This window comes from Cebidichthys violaceus, unplaced genomic scaffold (assembly GCF_023349555.1).
Source record: "Cebidichthys violaceus isolate CVI_PGR_0920_01 unplaced genomic scaffold, fCebVio1.0.p SCAF_69, whole genome shotgun sequence".
Lineage (NCBI taxonomy): Eukaryota > Metazoa > Chordata > Actinopteri > Perciformes > Stichaeidae > Cebidichthys > Cebidichthys violaceus.
In genome coordinates this window covers 1,116,619-1,134,149 of record NW_027176916.1, presented here as the reverse complement: position 1 = coordinate 1,134,149, position 17,531 = coordinate 1,116,619, and the positions used below count along the sequence as shown (strand labels likewise).

The following is a 17,531-nucleotide window of genomic DNA, read 5'->3' as shown; positions in this document are numbered from 1 at the left end:
AGCGGCGTGAAAGTGAAAACTTAACGACGGGAATTTACATAAAACAACTTTAGGTTTAAGCAGGAAAAAAAAAAAAAAATCTTAGGTTAGGTTTAGGAAAAGGCCTTACACAAGTTACATAACATAAGTAAATAAGTCAGCGTTGGGGGACCTGAACAGCGGTCTTCGTGGTGAAAGTCCTGTGCGTTTGTCTCGCCCCAGAAAACGTTTCCGTTTGCTGCCTTTCATTGAACCACATTCAAGAATATTAATCAATTTCCTGCTATTTTCTTACACTGCTTCTTAGTGTTTTAATGACTGTTTTTAATATTTCTATGAATGTTCTTAATTGTTTCTAAAGCTCCTTTTCTTTTGCATTATGTTTTGATGCCGTTAATGGTTTTATGTGAGGCACTTTGAATTGCCTTGTTGTTGAAATGTGCCATTGAAATACACTTGCCTTGTCAAACACAGTCTCAAGGGACCGATCAAGTTTGCCGTCTTTGGTTCGTATTGCCGATCCTCTGCGGCCGCTAGACGTCGGCGTCGTCGTCGTCTTGTATTCGTATCGGTTGATCGATCCTGTGCACAGACGATACCGGCCTTCCGAAGACCAGCAGCGGGTGAAGCCGGCCCCTCTTCCGACCCACAACCGCGAAGCCGATAAAGCCCGATAACGCCCCCGTTCGGTCTTGAAGGCGCCACGGTGTCATTTGCATTCGTCATCAGCCTCAAAACACGTCATTGTGAATGCTCGGCGCGTCCGTGCGCTCGACGGCCTTCCTGTGGGAATCGCCCACTGATTGAGGGAGAAACAGTCAGCGAGAGCCTTATTACGTGAATCGCCGCCATCAGACTTGTAAATAAATCACAGCCGGCTTATTGTTTAAAAATCGCTCCATTTTTTAAAAACACCTCGCTGGATTGCAAATCGATGCAACCCTTTACGCTTTAAGTCTGATGCCTAATTTGATGCTTATTAATGCAACTTCTTGATAATCTGTCTGACACACCCATGAAAGATCTAGAAGTAGATACGCCACAAGATTGTGATATCTATAGATCTTGATTTTCATCAAAAAAACAGACAAAAAAGGAAACAATTTAAAGAGGAACTGAACACTTCAAAGTGTTTTTTTAGCTAAAATCTATACATATATATCACTAAATTGATAAAAAAATGGGCATTTTGGGGGTTAAAAAGTGGCTCATAAGGCCATCTGCTATTTTAAATCAGCCCTAAATATCAAGATTAATTCTGATATAGACTCCACAGTTTGGGACTAATTTAAGTCCTGACATGAAAGAAAGTTAACAGCCTCTAATCAGACCCCCCCCCCGCTCCTCACCTCTCCACACAGCATCTATCGTTTTTTTTATTTTTTTTTATTTCTAAGTCCGTTCTCTCCTTTCCGTGACGGTAGATTAATCACATCATCGGGTTTAACGCCGTCTTTTCCTACGCGGTGACAAAGCGTGCGGACGGAGCGTCGCGTCGTCTCAATTGGCGCTCAAGCTCTCGGTTAGCTCGCCGACGCCACCGTGTGCGGTTTTCACGCCCACCGTCGGTTTACAGAGGATGGAGCGGCAGAACGGAGGGCGCTGGGGGTCAGCCATGCTGGATTTTGAGGTCGCTGCAGCCCATGAGGCGGAGGAGTAATTTAGTGACTCGGTAAACAGTAATTTCATCAAATGCCACACCGCTATTTACCAAGCTACGGTAGGCGTCGCGTTGGTTCGAGGCGTTCTCATTTCGGGGTGAAGTTACACTTAAACTACGTAGAATATCCATGAAAACTTAACGAATCAACGACATCTTCAGCTTCTGAAAAGCTCCTGGTTCGGCACGACGCCGTGAGCAGACAAGATGTTGGATCCGGCTGTACTTTAACCTCTCTTTTTGATAAATTGTGCATTTATTATCGCGTGATTCCACTTTTTTTTCCCCTTTACCTCTTAGCTTTCTGTTTGTTTTCTACGGATCTTTAGATACGTCGCTCGTCGTCAGTCATCATTGACATACGGTGCTGATGGTCTGAGCTGCGTGTTCTCAGGTGTTGTTCATGGACAGCGTTGTTGCATCCTGTGGCCTGACGAAGGTTTAGAATTGGAACATTGTCTTCTCAGAAAACGGGGAACAGAGTCCTTGTAACCTTCTCATACCTTCCTTGTCCTTCACCGTCGCTTCATGCAAATGGAGTCCGGCAGGACGTCAACGCGTTTGACAAATGTCCACGAGGGCGGAGGAGAGGCTTTGTGCATTTTCAGGGATGTTTATATAATTCATGGCAACATTTCAATGGAACTTGACACCTGAGGGAACGAGCTCTCTGGAGCGCTTGGGAGGGGAACCAGCAGTTAATCAATAATCCTGTTAAATGACCAACTTCTCCGTTTTGTCTTTCAGGCCAATAAACTTAGGACCAAGACCCTGCACAACACACTCAACCCTGTCTGGAGCGAGACCCTGACCTACTACGGCATCACCGACGAGGATATGGTCCGCAAAACACTCAGGTGGGGCTACTCTCAACCCAATGAAGGAAACGAATGAAGGAAACGATGATGGGGGGGGGGGGGAGGAAAGGAGGAAGGAACACCTGAAAAAGGGAAGGAAAGAATGAGGGGAAAGGTGTGGCAAGAAAGAAAGAAGGGGAAAGAATAATAGAAAATAGAAGGTAGGAGTCAAAAAAAGGGAAGGGAGAAAGGGAAATGACAGGGATGGAATGGAGACATGAAATAAAAGGAAGGAAAGGATGGACGTTTATTAAAGGAATGGAAGTAAAAGAAAGGAAGGAAATAAGTGGAATGGAAGAGGAGGAAAGATAGGAAGTGAATTAAAGGAAGGAAATGAGGGCGGGTAATTAGAGGAATGAATGAATGAAAACAAAAGACATGGAGGAAAATGATGGAAATGAAAAAAGATTAAAAAAAAAAAAAAGGGACAAAGGGAAAAAGAGGGAAGGCTATTTAAAGGAATGTTTGGTGTATTTAAGCGTTCGCTCTTTAGATCGGCGCTGAAAGGCTCCTGAGATAAATCACTGCATCACAGCCTGTATTGGACAACAGAAATGACTTATTCATCCCACGTATTCTTCTTCACTACGATCTATGATGAGAGTCTCGGTGCCGGGGCGAACCTGACCGCGTGATACAGCCCCCCCCCCCTCCATCAGTTTAAGGGCCGGGGGAAATCCTTTTGTTCGTGTAATCTCCAAACGGCACGTTGTTAGGGTGAGAAGATAACTTCCTGGTTTTGTCGGTTATTTTGTATTTCACAACAACACCGAGAGTAGACCGAGAACCCGCAGCAGAAAACCTCTGCTTTCTGCCGAGAAATACGACGCCGTTATGCAACGGAAGTGTACTTCACCGCTCTCCCGCTCCTTTATTTTTAACCAAAGTGTCAACGCTGTAGTAGAAGTAGCTTATGTAATCAAACGCGTAATCACTGTTGGTAGCTACAGTACAGAATATATATCCCATGATAGGTGGGCCGCACGCTGTGGAGCATTTAGTTTCCTGTTTAACCTCCAGGAATCCTAAGAAACTACTGTGTGTGTGTGTGTGTGTGTGTGTGTGTGTGTGTGTGTGTGTGTGTGTGTAGTGTGTGTAGTGTGTGTAGTGTGTGTGTGGTGTGCTTTCTGTGACTTCCTATCAGTGCCGGGGGCTCATCATATTACCCAGCAGTCTTTGTATGTTTGGCGTAGTGGCCATGCACAAATATTCACGGTCCCCAGATTCTGGACCCCACTGACAGTTTCCTCTGGCGCCACCATGAGGTTGACTTTTGCCAAGGAATTTTATACCTCGGCGGCTCTAGCAGGGATCAGTGGCGCCGGCAAGCGCATAACCCTCGTACGCACTGCGCGTACATTTTCTTTGGTGGTCTTCCTGTTGCGTATTGTTACTGATGATGCTGCTCAAAGAGTAATCCGTTGCTTTAGCGCTTACATTTTTATTTTGGGGGTGACCGTGGCTAAGTGGAGAGCGTGGCCGACTTTCAATCAGAGGGTCGGTAGTTCGATCCCCCGGCTCCTGCTCTACTGGTCTCATGTCAATGTGTCCTTGAGCAAAGACACTTAACCCCAGAATGTCTCCCGTAGCTGCGTCTACGGTGTGTAGATAGATACTGAATTGTAAGTCGCTTTGGATAAAAGCATCTGCTAAATGACTGTAATGTAATTATTCGAATTTTTTTTTTTTTTTAAATCGCACAATTCTCTGGGCTATGGCTGCTTATGCAACCGGCTTACCGAGGCTGAAAAGTGAAAACGGCGAATATTTCGTAAGATAAAATGTTGTGACGCTTGGAAATGATCTCTCTCTCTCTCTCTCTCTCTCTCTCTCTCTCTCTCTCTCTCTCTCTCTCTCTCTCTCTCTCTCTCTCTCTCTCTCTCTCTCTCTCTCTCTCTCTCTCTCTCTCTCCTTTTTTTTCCAATAAAAAAAAAAAAAAAAACATACACTTCCGATTTTCAAAGGATGTTGTCATGCATTGAAAAACGGCGTTGTCTTTACGCGTTCGGTGGAAACCGATAGAAAATTAGCGCATTAAACAAATAAGTCTGAATGTACCAATGCACGACGGCACATTGCCATTCAAGCTGCACTAATTGAGTAAATAAGACCAGCACAGCGAGATGTGTTCAAGTTAAAGTTGTGATTTGGTTTTTAATGACTCTGAAATGAGCAGAACATCATTTTTTTTCTTTTCTTTCCATCACCTGAAATGCATCTCGACTTCTTCTCCCTCCTCACTTTAGAATATCTAAAGTCTTTTGATCCGGTGCTTCCTAAAAGCCCAATTATCCCGTCGTCGGCTGTCATGCTGATCGAGTCTGACGAAAGTCTCATGAACTCCTTTGCTGCAGAACTACCGGTGTTTTGCTTCAGCGCCGTGGAGGCCCAGAGAGTCGGCGGGGGTTAGGTTTATAGCAAAGTGAAGAGTTTTTGGGTGAGAATTGAATCCCTGTGATGGAGGATGATAGACTCCGGGTGGAAAATGACTGGTTTTATAGTTTACAGCCTCCCTCTCAGCAGCAACAACTTTAAGCTGAGCCTCACTTCATTGTCATCCTCCTACCTGCTCTGCTCTTCTCCTCTCAGGATTTCAGTGTGTGATGAGGACAAATTCCGACACAACGAGTTCATCGGGGAAACGAGAATCCCGCTCAAGAAGCTGAAGCCCAACCAAATCAAAAACTTCAACAACTGCCTGGAGAAACAATTACCTGTGAGTTCAACGCATCGCACAGATACTTCTCAGGTTTTTAGGCGTCGCTGTGAATTGTGATTTTGTGGTTGGGTTTAAAAAGAGCACAGCAACTGTGATCAGAGACAAAGTTGGATCAGTATACAGTACTTCATTTAGCAACAAGTGTTACACAAAATCAGGTTTAAAATATCTTTATATTATGTAGTCACACTCTTTTCTTCATTGCAACACCATGCTATACTCCAGTGTATACTACACCACTCCAGTGTATACTACACCACTCCAGTGTATACTATACCACACACCACTCCAGTGTATACTATACCACACACCACTCCAGTGTATACTATACCACACACCACTCCAGTGTATACTACACCACACACCACTCCAGTGTATACTACACCACGCACCACTCCAGTGTATATTACACCACTCCAGTGTATACTACACCACGCACCACTCCAGTGTATACAACACCACTCCAGTGTATACTACACCACGCTATACTCCAGTGTATACTACACCACTCCAGTGTATACTACACCATGCTATACTCCAGTGTGTACTACACCACACCACTCCATTGTATACTACACCACACTCCAGTGTATACTACACCACACACCACTCAAGTGTATACTACACCACGCACCACTCCAGCGTATACTACACCACTCCAGTGTATACTACACCATCCACCACTCCAGTGTATACTACACCACTACAGTGTATACTACACCACTACAGTGTATACTACACCACGCACCACTCCAGTGTATACTACACCACTCCAGTGTATACTACACCACGCTATACTCCAGTGTATACTACACCACTCACCACTCCAGTGTATACTACACCATGCTATACTTTAGTGTATACTACACCACTCCAGTGTATACTACACCATGCTATACTCCAGTGTATACTAGTACTGTATGTTCCAGATATATCTCCTCTGTGTTGGCTGCCTTTGCTTGTTGTGTAGCTGCATAGTCATGAACAACATCAGAAGACTCATAAGGGGTTAAAACAAATGAAGTGCATACTGTGTGTCTAGATTGATACTGAATATTAAACAAGAAACCAATCAGGATTTCACAATATGTAAAAATGAATAAATTATATAAAAGGAGAGCTTTTTTTCCCCTGACACTTAGATTTTATGGTTTTGATTCGTATATATTGGTCATTTGTTAACCTTTGTTCTCAAACCTGTTAGTTTTATTATCAATATATTTGTCGCTTACTGCAATGTAGGCGATTTCCCTTAACTACCCCTGTGACATTTTCTTCAGGGTATTGTAAATGCAATACCTAAGCCATTTTTTTTTTTATTGACAAGGGATTATTATAGTGATAAAAAAAACAAAAAAAAACATTTCTAGCGTTTCAGAAATAAAATACAGAAATGATGCTGGACCGTTGCCAATAACTCACCTTTTAAATAACACTGTTGACAGGAACAGCATGTGATTGGAAACTAATTGAAAAACCCAGAAAAACTAACATAAAAGCTTAAATCTGGCCCACATGTCAACAATTACATGCCGCTAATTGCACGAAGAACATCAGCACAAACAACAGCAGCCAGAAGATTCTCCTTTGGGTTTTGAGCCCACGAGTGGGGAGCGGGAGTGGATTATGTGCGGTGAGAACATGGGAGTGGAGTGGAGTATCATTGAACTGTGATTGAACATCCTTTTCAAATTGCCTACACAGTTTATGGTTAGAAAAAAAAAAAAGGAATACTGTGTAATTCTGGATCAGCCATACACAGAGCGCTGCTTTGTGTTTGCTCCTCTCATATGCTTTGTTGTCTATGTGGGAGTGTGAAACGGCACCCAAAAACACAAAAATATGCTCGTACGAAACACATTCACCATTCTGCGCTCCGATTTTCTCATGGTTTATTTCATGCAAGTACATGTTATACTTCCGAACAGACTACATTTCACAAGTGTATAGTGGTTTTAATTGGTCCTACAAATGACTACAGAGTAATAGTGCCAGAAGACGGCGGCGATGGTTATGTATGAAATCAGGAGCAGTTCTGAATTGCAGCAGCTCTCTGCACTGTTGTGGTAGAATGAAGACTAGCTGTGAGGTGATGACAATAGGAACAGATTCCGTCACACACACACACACACACACACACACACACGAGTGTTTTCACAGCCTCCACCACAACAACCACACCCTGACACGATGCTCCCAGGTGAATCCATACCTTCACCGTGACTAAAATGTGAAAATGATTTAGAAAATTGAAGGTGGACCTGCTTCAAATGGTAGTTTTTTTTCCCCACTGCCATCAACAGCACGAGATTGGATGGCTTTACTCGGCGCATGCTGTTAACTCTTATATTGCTATTCTATTCAGGAAGCGTAGCCCTGGAGGAGGCTTCACTGGACCTGGTAGCTCAGACCATCGCCGCACGCAGCCAGTGGCTTTCAAGAGAAGCTGTAGAGCAGACGTTTGTGTCAAACTCCACAGCTGTTTGTTTTTCAATTTTTTTGCCATTTTGAAACACCTTGTCAAATGTCTTACCCTAGCAACGGTGAATGTAAAGCACAAGTGTGGCCATTCCCCCCCCCCCCATAGAAATGCTTCAAGGTGAAAAAAAGGGAAGCTATGACGGACACTGGTTACAGAGAGAGAGAGAGAGAGAGAGAGAGAGAGAGAGAGAGAGAGAGAGAGAGAGAGAGAGAGAGAGAGAGAGAGAGAGAGAAAAAAAAAAAAAAAGGAAAGAATTTCTGCTCCGCTTGCTCTTGAAGTAGCAGATAAGGAGTTCTGTCTCAACACAGGATGTTCTGGATGCTGTGCTGAGGAGAATAGAACACGGGGGAAATTTAATCATCTCATCCAGCAGCTATAGCAGCGCTCCTCTTTAAGCCTCTTTCCCACCGGACGAGCGCAAGCTAACATCTGGCTTCTGTCTTCAGCGGGGAAAGGCCACAATCAGCGTTTGTTCCCAGGACAAAATGACTCTGCAGTAGTGATTGGTATTAATGCACTTTTATTTTATTTATTTTTTTTTGGGGGGGGGGGAGGGGGATAAGATTTTCGAAAGACCAGACCAGCGCAGGCCAGATCCACTCCTCCCGCTCTCAACTTTCACAATAAAAAGGCCCTCGACAATATTCACAGGCGACGTTTGGCTTTTCTGCGTCGTTCAATACGCTCTCCTCAAAGCCACCAGACTCCAGTGAGACAACGCGTCAACACTGACCATCAGAGCGCACTTCATTCATAGACTTTCCACCCATTTAACAAATCGCCAACTCTGGTTTGAGAGTTTTAAAAGACGTAACATTTTCACTATTTACCAACTCCGCTTTGGTCGGAATAGAGTTTCTCCAGCTCTTATTTTGGAGGGAAACGGGTATTAATGGTGGTTTTCGGGCCGACGGTGGATCATTTTGATTGTCCAGCTCTTTAAACAAGTCAGTGAGCTTGTGGAACGAACCCGTCACAAGTTGAAATGTAGTTACAGAAATGCAGAGAAAAAAAAAAAAAAATCTAGCAAGGCGTACCATTTTAAATTGATTTATCTTATCTGTGAACCCTGGGAATTTATAGTGCCGTTTATGTTTTTACATTAAAACACAGCCATGAATGAGCTAAGAACCTTGAGGATAGCGCCTCACATAGAGCTCCGTGGAAGACGGAGGAGCCGCTTGTACGTTTTCGGTAATCTGAAGGTAGCCGAGCAGCTGTGTCCTTGTAAACATTGTGACCGTTCACCCGGTTTCCATCTAACGGACGTGTCTGCCGGACTCAGCCCTGGATCTGCCCTTAGCATTGGCACCAGCAGACAGCAGAGGGGGCTGACCTGTGTAGGAGCCAGCAGAGCAATCTGGCAATGAATCTTGGATCAGTGTCTCTCTGATCAGTACATTTCTCTATTCCCTCAGCTCAGCTGGACAATGAAAAGGCTTCATTGTAAGAGATGGCCACAAAATTTTGAAGCTCACCCTGCTAAAAAAAAAAAAAAAAAAAAAAAAGCGCTTTATCTCATTACAGTTCATGTAAACCAGTGGTGTTCATTTGTCTGCACTGGAAGCTCAGCACAAGCAATAATGTTGCCGCTGTGCTGAATTGTTGGACAGGGCACAAAAAAAAAAAAAAAAAAAAAAAAGATTGTGGCCCAATTAGAGTTGTTCCAAAACAGATTATCCAGTATTGGATTTGCCTCCAATACAGCCTAAAATGCTGGATGCGCACCAGTCTGATATCACGATATGTAATTTATTAGCCACAAAGAAACAATAACAACACGTGTCACTCGCTACACCCTGCAGGATTTGTGCTGAACATGTGCAACTCATCATCAGCACCAGAAAAACAAAAAAACAAAAAAACAATCACCGCATCTGAAATAAATCATAGCAGTAATTGCACATGTGCAATACTGATCTGGCGAGTGCAAGATGAGAGTGCAGTGTTGGCCAGAGCCTTTCAGAATGTGAGCAATATTTACAAAAACACACAGGAAAATCTGCCAAACTAGATAATAAAAAAAAAAAAAAAAAAAAAAAAAAAAAGTTATATGGCATTCATTCTCTATGTTCCACAAATGGGTTTAACCTGAGCCAGGACATACGACATCGATAGCAATCCTATTCAGGGATAGTCGAAGACAGCTGTTGAAATTGGTTGTATTGCCGGTATTCGGATCGGCAATCAGAATCAGTACCAAATGCAAGTTCAGGTATCGGATTCGGTGTGAAGAAAACTAAATTGTAAATCGGGTTAAAATCTGTAATTAGCGGCGGGGTCTTAAAGCGCACTGTGACAGTACGGACAATCATGGTCCCCAGAGGATGATGGCTACATTATACCGATGACACCATGAGCTTCAGATCAAACATATCCTGTCGAACGTGGGTTCTGTCCCTGAAACCCAGTCGCCATAACAACGCGTCTTTCTTGTTGAATCGTTGAATCTCGTACGTTTCTGAACCCCCAAAAACAAAATGCTTCTTATCGATATTTCTAGAGACGCGTTTATCAGCGTTATAGTATTTTAACCACTTGTGGTGCTTTTGCAGTTCTGTAATATAGGATCAGAATTTTTTTGGGGACCAGGTTGGTCCGTGGCGGCGATGTTTTTTGGCTCCATGGCTCACAATATGGTGGGAAGCCAGTGAGGGATCACATCCGTCCCAGTGCAAAAAAAGCAGCCGATATGAAGCTCTTTGCATATTAAAACCTGCAGAAACATTGGCCACTTGGGGTAAACACAACACTGACAACATTGTAATCAGACAGTTTTTTCAAAATCCAGCAGCTTTTATATATTTGAAATCATCCGTATTTCTGGCCATCTGGTGAATGGTTTTGTTCTCCACCATCAGGCTCATTTAGCCGTTAACGCTCCGCCGCGTTCGCCGTCTCGTCACCAACTTCGTCCATCTGCTGTCTGGAGCCGGTCAGATTGAAATATAAGAGCAGTTCTGATCCAAACAGCAACGTTATGAGCCGTTAAAAAAAAACAAAAAAAAAAAACACAACGAGCTGAAAGACGCTATAAATCTCAGTAGAGCCGAGGGGAACCACAGAGGACTATCACTGTGAGCGAACCCTTTCACATGTCGTGTGATGATAAAAAAAAAAAAAAAGTATCGATTATGGCGGCTTGTAAGTGCTGCTGGAGATGCTGCAGTGGCAACGGGGAAACTCAAACCACTGGCTAGACTTCCAGAATGTTTCCTGTGTGCATTCACGGTCCACAGGGATACAATTAATGTCGGCTACGTGAGAGATTCATGCACATGAAGATAGCAGAGATTTTGACTGTTTAAACTCTTGATTTGTATCGTTTAGAATGTTTATCCCACTTTGAGCTTTCAGGAACTTTAAAAAAAAAAAAAAAAAAAAAAAAAAAGGGTAAAAATATCAAATCAAAATACTTTAAATTTTCATTTCATATCGCAGCAACCAGGGGCATTATATGTCTCGTTTTTTGTTTTTTTTAATGTTTTATTAAAAAGCAATATTCACTTTTAGTGAGAAAAGCCTTTGAGCGCCAGCTTCTCTTATGGGATCGCACCAACTCTCTCATCAGCACCGCTTTCTCCGTCCTCTCTGTGTGGAACACGTTAGTGCCGTGTGCACACGGCGAACGCCAGTGGCCTCTCGAAACCTCGGTCAGGCACGGCGCTCGGCGCCTCCCACTGTTCTCCAGAGAGGCGTTGATCTCTGGGACCCAGCCGGGAGATGCGCTCTGGCCCCAGCTTCCTGCGCCAAACACACACACACACACACACACACACACACACACACACACACACACACACACACACACACACACACACACACACACACACACACACACACACACTTTCACGGCCTCATATCCTGAACTAACGTAAGCATTGTTTCAAAGAGGCTTGCTAATGATTGGTGGCACTCATCTCAGCACGTCAGGAGATGGGCAGAGGTTGCCCCTTGTGTCAGTTAATTACGGGTTTCCACCTCGAACTGTACGTTAAGAAATTGGAATTGATTCCCCGGCTCAGCCGAAGGAAAAACACCCCTTTATCCCGCGATGTCACCTGACCCTCATTTCCTAGTGATATCGCTGTTTCCCTGGTAACCCCTGAGGGGCTGAGTAATACCTGGAACACTTGGAATATCGCCGTGTTGGGTTGCCGCCTCTGCAGAAAACAAAAGATTGCAGACGGAGCGACGTGGAGACGCGTCTCACTCCATTATTTAGCTCTGCGGCTACATTCATCCAGAGCGACGTTCAGAGAGTCACGTCGGGGGTGTCCGGTTGTACCGTGCGCTAAATTAAATTAATGGACATCCTCCAGCCCCACCTTAATTGAGTTCCCCCCCCCCCCCCCCCGAGACAACGGAACAATTAGCTGGAAAATGTTAAGCAAACACTACTGTTAGCATGTGCAAGTCGACTTTATGTTTGAGCTAGACTGATGGGAAGAGGAAAAGGAAGCTCACGGAAGAAAACATGGCGGATTATGAGACAATGGGCCCCTGGGGGCACGGACGGACACACACACACACACACACACACACACACACACACACACACACACACACACACACACACACATATGTGTAAAAGGCCCTACCTCCTCTACCGCGACATAGGATCAAGACATGATCTGACATGTCTTTTTTTTTTTTTCTTTCCCTTTTTTATGGTAATTTTGTGTCTCTCTATCGTCGTTTTGTGTCTCTTTGTGATCATTTGCTTCTTTGTAGTTGTTTTGTGTGTTTTTTATAGTCATTTTGTGTCTTTGTGGTCATTGATTGGCGTCTCGTTTCAGTATTTCTGTGTCTCTCTGTGATCATTTAGTGTCTCGGTGTTAGTTGTTCTATGTGTTTTTATAGTCATTTTGTGTCTTTGTGGTCATTTAGTGTCTCTTTGTCATTGATTGGTGTCTCATTTCAGTATTTATGTGTCTCTGTGCGGCCATTTTGTCCGTCATCATCGTCTCTTCCACAGCTGTCGTGCGTCTCTTTTCTTTGTGTCTCTCTGTATTCGGTTTTTTATTTGTGCTCATTTCGAGTCTCTTCCTGGTTTTGTGCGTGTTTCTTTGAGTGACATTTTGTAGGTTAATTAAAAAAGCCCCCCCCCCCCCCCCTTGACATTTTGGGCCCCTGGGTCTGTGCCACGTAGGCCCGTTCAGTAATCCGTCCATGAAGGCAGAGACAGAGAGCAGACAGAGTCACAGAGGAGCAGAGGAGTTTGATGTTGTATGGCCATTAACTGAACTGTCAGTTTAATGAGCGTCTGTCTATTTGTTGGTATGAGTTCATAAATATAGCATCTTAAAAGACATTCGTTAGAGAAAGGAGGCGAGTAGCCGAGGTAAATGGATGATCTGCGAGTGTGAAATGGAAAAGACGACACAGCGCTGGAAAGATGTCGGCGCTCGTCAGGACCTCCGAGCCTGAGGTTTGTACTTCCTCCCTCGCTTCCCCCGTCTCTTGTATTTCCCGTCAGCCTCTTGGTTTGCACACAGACTTCCCGCCCCGAACGTCTTGTTTAAAAAAAAAATAAAAAACGGAGACAGAAACAACAGCGGGATGTCCCAGACGCGGATAAACGGCGAGAAGAAGACACGGGGACTAAATGGATTCGACGGTAAACCGAGGCGGCAGCCGAAACACGTTGGCACGCCCGACGGAAAAAAAATGGACGCCGAGTCCACAAGTCCAGTGAGACGTCTTGTAAAAGTCATCTGTGATTCATGTGGAGAGAGTCGCCTCCCCGGAGGTATCTGATTAGTACCCTGCTGTGGACACCGCTGGACAGCTTGTAGAGCACCGTCTCCGACACAGGAGCGTGTGTCGGAGACGGGAGTCTGTGTCTGCAGAGACTTTCGGCCTCTTCCTCTTCTTCTTCTTCCTCTTCTTCTTCTTCTTCTTCTTCTTCTTCTTCTTCTTCTTCGTGTTATTATTCTTCTTCTGTCAGTGTTTCAGCGGTGAACCTGTGAGTGTTGTAACAAAGACCACTGCTTGGAGCGTGTTCATAGCTGCCCAGTCAGACAGAATTCTTCTAGCTTGTAAAATTGTTTTGGATTTGAAAAAAGAAAGGAAAATGCCATTAAAAGGTTGTAAAAGTTGCTACAATTTTTAATTCTTTAAACCTGCAATAGCTGATACCTGCTGTGACTGAGTCAACAACAAAAGAGCAATGAGAGAGAGAACTAAAATAGTACAATTCCCCCACTGGACAGCTAAATAATAAGCTGAAAGTCACTGCAGATTAGGGTTGATGATTTCAGCATTTTTCCAATGGAATACATTTTTTTTTGTAGGAATTCATTATTGACTCATCTTTGAAAACTGTTGATAGGAGAGCTGGAATTGTTTAAAAAAAAAAAAAAGGGCAATTGTTAGTTTTTGCACTAATGTGCATGACGTCACCCCAGTGACTAGGGGCAAGTGCATGAGCCGTAATGAAGCAAAGCATAAAGCAGTTTTTTGGGATTATGAGTTTGGTGACCATCTCAGGATCCAGTTCTCATAATACATGTATGAGTGCAACACATTGACCGTTTCCACTTTTCCCACTGTGCATCTACTTGCAACACATGGACATGCATGGATGCGGAGAATTATCATTAAATTGCATCGGACAAAAACAAAATCAGAAGGAGGGGGGGGGGGGGGGTGGGGGGGACTTCTCTGGTTGTATAGAAGTCTAGTCTAAAATGACTCTACTTCTCTCTTGATTTATTCCCTCAGTAAACATTGTAAACATGAGTTTATGGTCTCAATCTCTAGTTTACAGTCTTCTTCAATACAGCATGATGTTCATTTAGTACATTATGCTCCATTTAGAGTCAAACAGACCATAAAGCAGGGTGATGATTTAGGGGGCGGGGCTACACGGTGATCGACAGGTTGCTACCGTAACGTTGTCGGGTCTGGGAGTTGTCCGTGTTTCCGTCAACTTTAACCTATTCAGTGTGTTTTCAGTTCATGAAAGTGAATGCAACATTCTTGGTTGCCTAACAACAGAGTATTAGAACTGTACGTCTCTTAGGTCTAACTGTATTGCTTAGCTCTGGGGTGTGAAGTAATTTGTCCTCAAGTCAATTTCATTTATATTGCCCAAAATCACAAAGTTGACTGAAGGGGCTTCCCAATCTCGACACCCTCGGTCCTTAGACCCCTCGCTTCGGAAGAGTGAGACGGCGGAAAAAGAACTAATGCATATCAATTTGAAATGGCACAAACCAAAGTAAAAGAACTCGCAGTCCCCATTTCCCACATTTCCACTGGTCCATGCACTTTCAAGTAGCCATTGATAAGCGTGAAGTCGTTAAGCCTCTCTGTGCATTTCCTCAGCTGATATGAATGGTCTTATATTGTATATGTGGTAGAGAATCAACGCTGGTGTAAATGAAAGCCCGGCGCATATTCACACAATCAGCAGCCGCGGGACTTTTGCCGGCAAATTGCATTTCTAAGTCATTGGGCATAGCACAGCGGAGGGAAAAAAAAAACACAAAACAAAAAGCTTAAATAGCTCTTTAGGGGCCACGAAAAAGTCCTACGCTCAAGTATTTCTCTCTCTCTCTCTCTCTCTCTCTCTCTCTCTCTCTCTCTCTCTCTCTCTCTCTCTCTCTCTCTCTCTCTCTCTCTCTCTCTCTCTCTCTCCGGAGCTTGAAGTGCTCTGTGAAGCAGTGAAAGAAAGCGAAAAAGAGACCAAGCATTAACCATTAGGTACAAACCGACTCTCTAATCAGATGGTTGGTCTCACAAGTTCCTTTCCAAGCCCTGCAAGAACTGCCAGCTTGACGAAATTCTCTGAATGAGCTGTTCAATCGTTCAACCAACCCAATGCGTTAAATCGGGCTACATGTTTTGAAAATAACAGCAGGTTCATGTAATCCTCTTGATTAATTACATTACATTACGGTCATTTAGCAGACGCTTTTATCCAAAGCGACTTACAATTCAGTATCTATCTACACACTGTAGACGCAGCTACGGGAGACATTCTGGGGTTAAGTGTCTTTGCTCAAGGACACATTGACATGAGACTAGCAGAGCAGGAGCCGGGGATCGAACTGCCAACCCTCTGATTGAAAGGCGGCCCTGCTCTCCACTTAGCCACGGTCACCGGTCATAAAAGCATAAATGAGAGGGAGGGATTATTGATAGCCTTATCCGTTATTACTTAAAAACTACTTGGTTGGGTTTAGGACAAGGTTGTCATTTGGGTTAAAATAACCACATTACGTTACTGAAGTATGCAAGTTACGTGAATAAATAAATCAACGTTGACTCCTCGTTGACTCCTAGTTCGGGGGTTTGGCTTGACATAAGTCCCGTTAGCGTCTCAACTGTCTTTTGACAAAAGGACGGCCGCATGTCTCCCGCTGCGGCGTCTTTCGTCAGCAAAGCAGTGGCAAAAAAAAAAGAAAAAAAAAAAAAAATCAGCTGGTTCGGGGTAAAATCAAATCAAAAGATATTTAATAACTACAGAAGCAAAACAGGTACAAGCCAAATACACTATTAATAACAAAACAAACGTATTAATTACATGAAAGTGAGGCCCCTCCGGGCCACGCGACAGACTCTATGTCTACCCCATGACCAGGAGGTCTGAAGATGGTCCAGGACTCACAGTCCTCTTGTCCCTCCAAAGCCTCTGAAAAGTTCTCTCCTCACAACCATCGATCAGCTCAATGATTGGCTGAAATCCAATAAGCTCCCCCTTTGACCTGTGACCCATTGTTGTGGGCAGACACCCCCCCTCCCCCCCCTCATAGACTCTCAATATACATACATTCCTCACAGTCCACAAACTACTTAAAAAAACGTCAGTGACTTAACATCAGATAAGTCAACAGGACTTTAGATGTCCCACGGGACAGGCACACCGGTCTCCTGGGTCAAAGTCCTGTGTTCGGCTGACCCATGCGCCTCCCCTCGAGTCTCCCTGGCTTCACATTACCTCACTTGCGCGTTCACAACACATGGTTTGAAATGACATCATAGCGTGCAAAATTACCTAGGAAATCACCGTTAATGTCAAATCGCCAAATCAAGATAATAAATGTTTGCGTTCATTCGGCAGGACGTGAAAAGTTGGGTCCTCTTGTTTGAGTGTTGTGCTCATCAGTGAGAAGGCCCGATGTGTGTCAGTTCAGATGTTTGTCTCGTCTCTAAGGAACATGTCAAATTAATTTTGATGAGGCTATTAACTCACCATCTACAACGGAGGTGACATCAATCAGCCAATCAGTGTACGGCTGATTTTTTCAGGACGCACAACTGTCGAGAAGTCGCTGAAGACTTTTTTTTAAATGACATCGACTTACTTTCACAAAAATGCTTTAAAACGTGGCAAAAACAAAAGTATTGGGATCTAAAAAAAAAAAAAAAAAAAAATGAATGAAATCCATGAGTGAGAACATTTCCATGTAACAATGTTGGTGTCTACATGGATTAACAGCATGTTGGAAATTAAAGCTTTGGTTTAATCAAATGAGGACGATGGCAGAAATGAGAAAAATCTGTTGCAAATGGCGCTTGGGCACGAGCGCCATTTGCTGGCCGGCGGCCACTCGGTCGCATAAATGGCCGCATGTGTTCGACTAAAAACTAAACGTTGTCTTTTTCACCACCGCAGGTCAACAAGACAGAAGACAAGTCCCTGGAGGAACGAGGACGCATCATGATTTCTCTCAAGTACAACACCCAGAAGTCTTGCCTGGTGGTGGGCATCATACGCTGCGCTCACCTCGCCGCCATGGACGCCAACGGCTTCTCCGACCCCTACGTCAAAACGTCAGTATGCAAAAAGAGGCACTACAGCAAAAGCTATAGGAGCGTCAGCCG

At 44.0% G+C, this 17,531-nt stretch overlaps 1 protein-coding gene across 1 annotated transcript in view; it reads left to right on the top strand.

The window, feature by feature from the left end:
* Nucleotides 1-2,386: 2,386 nt before the first annotated feature.
* Nucleotides 2,387-17,531, top strand: part of doc2b (double C2-like domains, beta) — a gene marked incomplete at its 5' end in the record, with an annotated part of 28,758 nt that continues 13,613 nt past the window's right edge. Inside the window, 3 exons of the mRNA XM_068734981.1 lie at nt 2,387-2,496; nt 5,086-5,212; nt 17,323-17,480. Of these exons, the coding sequence (XP_068591082.1) occupies nt 2,387-2,496; nt 5,086-5,212; nt 17,323-17,480 (395 nt within the window). The remainder of the gene's footprint in view (nt 2,497-5,085; nt 5,213-17,322; nt 17,481-17,531) is intronic.